At 53.3% G+C, this 6,831-nt stretch overlaps 1 protein-coding gene across 1 annotated transcript in view; it reads left to right on the top strand.

Moving 5' to 3' along the window:
• Positions 1-2,805: 2,805 nt before the first annotated feature.
• The window catches only part of PLOD1 (procollagen-lysine,2-oxoglutarate 5-dioxygenase 1), a 30,116-nt gene continuing 26,090 nt past the window's right edge, over positions 2,806-6,831 (top strand). The window contains exons 1-2 of the mRNA XM_081341486.1: positions 2,806-3,748; positions 5,990-6,081. Coding sequence (XP_081197612.1) covers positions 3,673-3,748; positions 5,990-6,081 — 168 coding nt within the window. The 5' untranslated portion in view covers positions 2,806-3,672. The remainder of the gene's footprint in view (positions 3,749-5,989; positions 6,082-6,831) is intronic.

Genomic DNA, 6,831 nt, shown 5'->3' with positions numbered 1-6,831 from the left:
TTGGCGGCTCCTCCTCCTCCTCCTCCTCCGCGCCTTTCTCCGCCTCGGCTGGGCCCGGGGCGGCCTCTGGCGGCGGAGGGGAGGCCTCGGAGCATCCGCAGAGCGCCCTTGCCGCCCGGGGAGGCGTCTCGTCTGCCGGCTCTCTGAGCCTCTGCGTCGGCAGCAAGAGATCTCTGAGCCTCCGGAGGCTTTGCTGGAAGGCAGAGTGTCTCTGAGCCCGTGCAGAGGGCTTCTCTGCTCCTTTGCTTGAAGGCAGAGGGTCTCTGAGCCCGTGCAGAGGGCTCTGCATCGGCAGCAAGAGATCTCTGAGCCCGTGCAGAGGGCTTCTCTTCTCCGGAGGCTTTGCTTGAAGGCAGAGTGTCTCTGAGCCCGTGCAGAGGGCTTCTCTGCTCCTTTGCTTGAAGGCAGAGGGTCTCTGAGCCCGTGCAGAGGGCTCTGCATCGGCAGCAAGAGATCTCTGAGCCCGTGCAGAGTGCTTCTCTTCTCCAGAGGCTTTGCTGGAAGGCAAAGCATCTCTGAGCCCGTGCAGAAGGCTCTGCGTCGGCAGCAAGAGATCTCTGAGCCCGTGCAGAGGGCTTCTCTTCTCCGGAGGCTTTGCTGGAAGGCAGAGTGTCTCTGAGCCCGTGCAGAGGGCTTCTCTGCTCCTTTGCTTGAAGGCAGAGGGTCTCTGAGCCTGTGCAGAGGGCTCTGCGTCGGCAGCAAGAGATCTCTGAGCCCGTGCAGAGGGCTTCTCTTCTCCTTTGCTTGAAGGCGGAGAGTCACTGAGCCTCTGCGTCGGCAGCAAGAGATCTCTGAGCCCGTGCAGAGGGCCTCTCTTCTCCGGAGGCTTTGCTGGAAGGCAGAGTGTCTCTGACCCCGTGCAGAGGGCTTCTCTGCTCCTTTGCTTGAAGGCAGAGGGTCTCTGAGCCCGTGCAGAGGGCTCTGCGTCGGCAGCAAGAGATCTCTGAGCCCGTGCAGAGGGCTTCTCTTCTCCTTTGCTTGAAGGCGGAGAGTCACTGAGCCTCTGCGTCGGCAGCAAGAGATCTCTGAGCCCGTGCAGAGGGCTTCTCTTCTCCGGAGGCTTTGCTGGAAGGCAGAGTGTCTCTGAGCCCGTGCAGAGGGCTTCTCTGCTCCTTTGCTTGAAGGCAGAGGGTCTCTGAGCCCGTGCAGAGGGCTCTGCATCGGCAGCAAGAGATCTCTGAGCCCGTGCAGAGTGCTTCTCTTCTCCAGAGGCTTTGCTGGAAGGCAAAGCATCTCTGAGCCCGTGCAGAAGGCTCTGCGTCGGCAGCAAGAGATCTCTGAGCCCGTGCAGAGGGCTTCTCTTCTCCGGAGGCTTTGCTGGAAGGCAGAGTGTCTCTGAGCCCGTGCAGAGGGCTTCTCTGCTCCTTTGCTTGAAGGCAGAGGGTCTCTGAGCCCGTGCAGAGGGCTCTGCGTCGGCAGCAAGAGATCTCTGAGCCCGTGCAGAGGGCTTCTCTTCTCCTTTGCTTGAAGGCGGAGAGTCACTGAGCCTCTGCGTCGGCAGCAAGAGATCTCTGAGCCCGTGCAGAGGGCTTCTCTTCTCCTTTGCTTGAAGGCAGAGAGTCACTGAGCCTCTGCGTCGGCAGCAAGAGATCTCTGAGCCCGTGCAGAGGGCTTCTCTTCTCCTTTGCTTGAAGGCGGAGAGTCACTGAGCCTCTGCGTCGGCAGCAAGAGATCTCTGAGCCCGTGCAGAGGGCTTCTCTTCTCCTTTGCTTGAAGGCGGAGAGTCACTGAGCCTCTGCGTCGGCAGCAAGAGATCTCTGAGCCCGTGCAGAGGGCTTCTCTTCTCCGGAGGCTTTGCTGGAAGGCAGAGTGTCTCTGAGCCCGTGCAGAGGGCTTCTCTGCTCCTTTGCTTGAAGGCAGAGGGTCTCTGAGCCCGTGCAGAGGGCTCTGCATCGGCAGCAAGAGATCTCTGAGCCCGTGCAGAGTGCTTCTCTTCTCCAGAGGCTTTGCTGGAAGGCAAAGCATCTCTGAGCCCGTGCAGAAGGCTCTGCGTCGGCAGCAAGAGATCTCTGAGCCCGTGCAGAGGGCTTCTCTTCTCCGGAGGCTTTGCTGGAAGGCAGAGTGTCTCTGAGCCCGTGCAGAGGGCTTCTCTGCTCCTTTGCTTGAAGGCAGAGGGTCTCTGAGCCTGTGCAGAGGGCTCTGTGTTGGCAGCAGGAGATCTCTGAGCCCGTGCAGAGTGCTTCTCTTCTCCTTTGCTTGAAGGCAGAGAGTCACTGAGCCTGTGCAGAGTGCTTCTCTTCTCCTGAGGCTTTGCGTGAAGGCAGAGCGTCTCTGAGCCCGTGTAGAGTACGTATCTTCTCCGGAGGCTTTGCTGGAAGGCAGAGTGTCTCTGAACCCGTGCAGAGGGCTTGTCTGCTCCTTTGCTTGAAGGCAGAGGGTCACTGAGCCTGTGCAGAGGGCTTCTCTTCTCCAGAGGCTTTGCTGGAAGGCAGAGCGTCTCTGAGCCTGTGCAGAGGGCTCTGTGTTGGCAGCAGGAGATCTCTGAGCCCGTGCAGAGGGCTTCTCTTCTCCTTTGCATGAAGGCAGAGAGTCACTGAGCCTCTGCGTTGGCAGCAAGAGATCTCTGAGCCTGTGTAGAGTGCCTCTCTTCTCCGGAGGCTTTGCTGGAAGGCAGAGCGTCTCTGAGCCTGTGCAGAGGGCTCTGCGTTGGCAGCAGATCTCTGAGCCCGTGCAGAGGGCTTCTCTTCTCCTTTGCTTGAAGGCAGAGGGTCACTGAGCCTGTGCAGAGGGCTTCTCTTCTCCTGAGGCTTTGCTGGAAGGCAGAGCGTCTCTGAGCCCGTGCAGAGGGCTTCTCTGCTCCTTTGCTTGAAGGCAGAGCATCTCTGAGCCTGTGCAGAGTGCTTCTCTTCTCCTGAGGGCTCTGTCTTGGCAGCAGGAGATCTCTGAGCCCGTGCAAAGTGCTTCTCTTAAGGGCATCTAGACACAGAGTCTCTGAGCCTCTGCAAAGTGCTTTTTATTGGCATCAGGAGATCTCAGAGCCTCTGCAGACCACTCCTCCGTTCCCAGGGATTTCCTTGAAGGCGCAGGGCCTCTGAGCTTACGCAGAGGGCTGTTTTATCAGCAGCGGGAGATCCCCCGTGCCTTTGCAAGCACCCTTTTCAAAAGGCAGGGGAGGGAAAAAACCCTCCTGGTTGCGGCCCTGCCCTGCCGCCTCTCTGCTTCCTGGCTTTCCCACCCTCTCTTTGGGACTCCAGTTCCCATCGGCCCCAGCCGGTGGACAGACCGCCTGGGAATTCCAAACCTCTTGGGGGAAAAACGTGCAGGAAGTCGGTGGCGGGTTTGTGAGACTGAGAATAAAGTGTGTGTGTGTGTGTGTGTGTGTCCCAGCTGCAGTTGTGGCAACCTCTTGCTGATTTTTGTGATTTTTTTTCCTGCCTTCCTTTTCTGCAGGGCTGGACGCCAAGAGAGGAGAAGGACGATGGGGAGGGGAACCCGGGATGGGCCTACGGAAGAGAGGAGCAAAGGGAGGAAGAGGAGGAGGAGGTTTCCGTCCCTCCCTTCCTCCCCACACTGGGGGGGGGGGCGTGTTCATTGCGTGGCACATCAGCCCCCCCGCCCCCGTTCCTGGGCTGGCAAGGAGGGGCTTGCTTCCCAAGCTGAATCTGCAGCCTTCCCCTCCCAACAGCTGGCTTCACATAGCGGGGTCCCCTCCTTGAAGTCTGTCTCCCCACAATGTCCCCACCATCTCTGCTGCTCCTTCTGCTTTTCCTAGCTCCCCTGGAGGGTGGAAGCCCCTCAGCAGAAGACGGTGAGCTAAGGAATGCATGCTTGTCTCTTTGTGTGTGTGTGTGTGTGTGTGTGTGTGTGTGTGTGTGTGTGTGTGTTTGTGCACATCCCCTTCTCTCGCAGTGCGCTCTGGGCAGACATTCCCATCATTGGCAGGATATGTGTGTGTGTGTGTGCTTGAAAAGTTTGGGTAAAACTCTCTTTTCCCTGGGAAAAAGGGTGAGAGACACTGGTGCCTTGTGCAATTTTACTTAACGCCCGGTCTGTCATTTGTCACAAATGTTTTATTTGCTCGCTGGCCACGACACCACCGTGTTTTGTTTTGTTTTTTTTTAAATTAAATCTCCCTTTCTGCTTTTCTTCCTTTGCAAAAGAAAAATAAGCCGCTTCTCTTTTTTTTCTCTCTTTTTTTTAAATTTTTCAACTATCCCAACTTGTGCCTTCTTGCTCAACGTTGACGGTCAGGGCGTCTTCTGAAGAGCTCGGTAGCGAGAAATCAGGAGAGGAGCGTCCTTTATTCAAAACCTGTCGCCTTTTATGTCTCCGGTGTTTGGCCACAAATCGGTGTCGCTAAATGGCAGCGGAGGGCAAATAAAATAGCCTCCCTCCTTTAAAATCGGCCGTGTGGGGTCTTCGGCAAGCGGCAGGCGATCTTCTCTGGATATATAAAATCAGGATGCTAACTTCCCCTCCTCGAACAGGGCTAGACATTGCCTTTCTGCCGTGCTTTTGATGTGGAGTTTGCAGGAACTTTCCCCAGCAATGTTTCACGCAAGCCTGAAGGCATCTGAGCTGGCTCTGATGAGTTAAAAGGCTGCCTTCTGTATTTCCCAAAAAAGTTTTCGGCATGTGCTGTGTTCCAAGCCCGCCAGGCTAGCAGAAACCCAAGAAGTGTAATTATAAATTACTGCTAAGCTTGTAAGCCGAGAAGGGCGGGATATTGTTGTTGTTGTTGTTAGTTGCGAAGTTGTGTCCGACCCATCGCGACCCTATGGACAACGTTCCTCCAGGCCTTCCTGTCCTCCACCATCTTCTGGAGTCTGTTTTGGCTCACGCCTACTGCTTCAGTGACTCCATCCGGCCACCTCCTTCTCTGTCGTCCCCTTCTTCTCTTGCCCTCAACCTTTCCCAGCATGAGGCTCTTCTCCAGTGAGTCCTTCCTTCTCATTAGGTGGCCAAAGGATTTGAGTTTTAGCTTCAGGATCTGGCCTTCTAAAGAGCAGTCAGGGTGGATCTCCTCTAGGACTGACCGGTTTGATCGCCTTGCAGTCCAAGGGACTCGCAGGAGTCTTCTCCAGCACCAGAGTTCAAAGGCCTCAATTCTTTGGCGCTCAGCCTTTCTTATGGTCCAACTTTCACTGCCATACATTGCAACTGGGAAGACCGTAGCCTTGACTATACGCACTTTTGTTGGCAGGGTGGCATCTCTGCTTTTTAGTGTGCTGTCTAGATTTGCCATGGCTTTCCTCCCCAGGAGCAAGCGTCTTTTAATTTCTTGGCTACAGTCCCCATCTGCAGTGATCTTGGAGCCCAGGAAAATAAAATCTGTCACTCCCTCCACTTCTTCCCCATCTATTTGCCAGGAATTGAGAGGGCCGGATGCCACGATCTTGGTTTTCTTAATGTTTAGTTTCAATCCAACGTTTGCACTCTCCTTCTTCACCCGCAACAAGAGGCTCTTTAGTTCTTCTTCACTTTCTGCCATTAGAGTGGTATCATCTGCGGGATATAAATGGAATTAAAAAAAAATTCAGCTGCTTTGCTTATCCTGGCTGGTCAACTCCAGGCAGGTTTGGGGACATGTGAACGTAACTGGGAGAAGGATTCAGGCAAAGCTCCAGCACCCATTTCTGACTCCTTTCAGCTCACGTCCCACACGTGCGTCTTGGAAAAATGTCAGTATTTAGGGAGAGTGGTGGTGGGGGGGGGAAGGAAATATTGCTTGAAGGCTGGGCCATTTCTTCATTAAAAAGAGAGGTGAGATTTATTTTTTTCCAGACTGTCTCTTTCCCAGTTCACAAATAGCCGGGTTTTTTTGTTTTTTCAAGAAACGGGGAAAGTCTACAAAAATAAATCTGGAAATGTTTCCATTCACAGCCTGGGTTTTATAACTGCGTTGGGTCTCTTTAAGAATGCATTTGGGGGGGGAAAAAGGGTGCAGTGATTGAGGAATGCAGGAAGATGCAGCAACGGAGGATGATTTGGGAGATACGTGTCTAATTCTTTGCTGCTTCTTCTTTTTTTTTTTTTACAATCCATCCAGATAATTTATTGGTCCTCACTGTGGCTAGCAAAGAGACTGAAGGCTTCAGGCGTTTCAGAAGTTCGGCCCAAGTTTTTAACTACAACCTCAAGGTAGTGCAAATGTCTTAACTCTGAATAAATAGAGATCCCGGGTTCAGAGCAAGACAAGATCCAATTCCTAATTACAAAACTCCCTGCGTTTCCTCGAATTTTAAAATCCACCCTTGGAAAAAGCATGAGGCAAAATCAGGCGGCATATACTGCAGGTAGCCGAGCCTCAGGCAGAAGGTCCACGCAGAGAGTGGCCAGGACAGCCGAAAAGATGATAGGAAGCTGGCTTCCGTTATTCGGGACGCGGCTGAGCACCGAGCACAGTTAGAGACCCCAGACACCCCCCCTTCACGGTCCGTTCCCGTTGCTCCCCTCCGGGGGGGGGGAGGAAGTTTCCGAGTATTCCCAGCAGGACCACCAGATTCTGTAACCGCTTTGTTCCCTCTGCCATCCGTCCGGTAAACTCGCAAGATGCGTTTTTGTCGCCACGTGCGTGTATACATCCGAACTAGACTGTGTTGTTTTCTGTGTCGTAGAATAGATGTGGGTCTGTGGGCATATGCAATTTTCTTTTTGTCATGTTTATGTAGTGTATATTGGAGGTGGTTACCCTTTGAGAGCTGAATGCAACAAAATTTAAATTTAATGTATGCCGATTAGTGTATATTTAAAGTGACAATAAAGTTATTCTGTTCTGTTCTACTCTATTCTATTCTATTCATTATTTCTATTACTATTCTGTTCCATTATTTGTTTCTATACTATTCTATTCTACTCTACTCTATTCATTATTTCTATTTCTATTCTGTT

This window comes from Vipera berus (assembly GCF_964194415.1).
Source record: "Vipera berus genome assembly, chromosome: 17".
Classification (NCBI taxonomy): Eukaryota; Metazoa; Chordata; class Lepidosauria; order Squamata; family Viperidae; genus Vipera; species Vipera berus.
The sequence above is the reverse complement of the archived record's forward strand: the minus strand, read 5'-3'. Positions and strand labels throughout refer to the sequence as shown.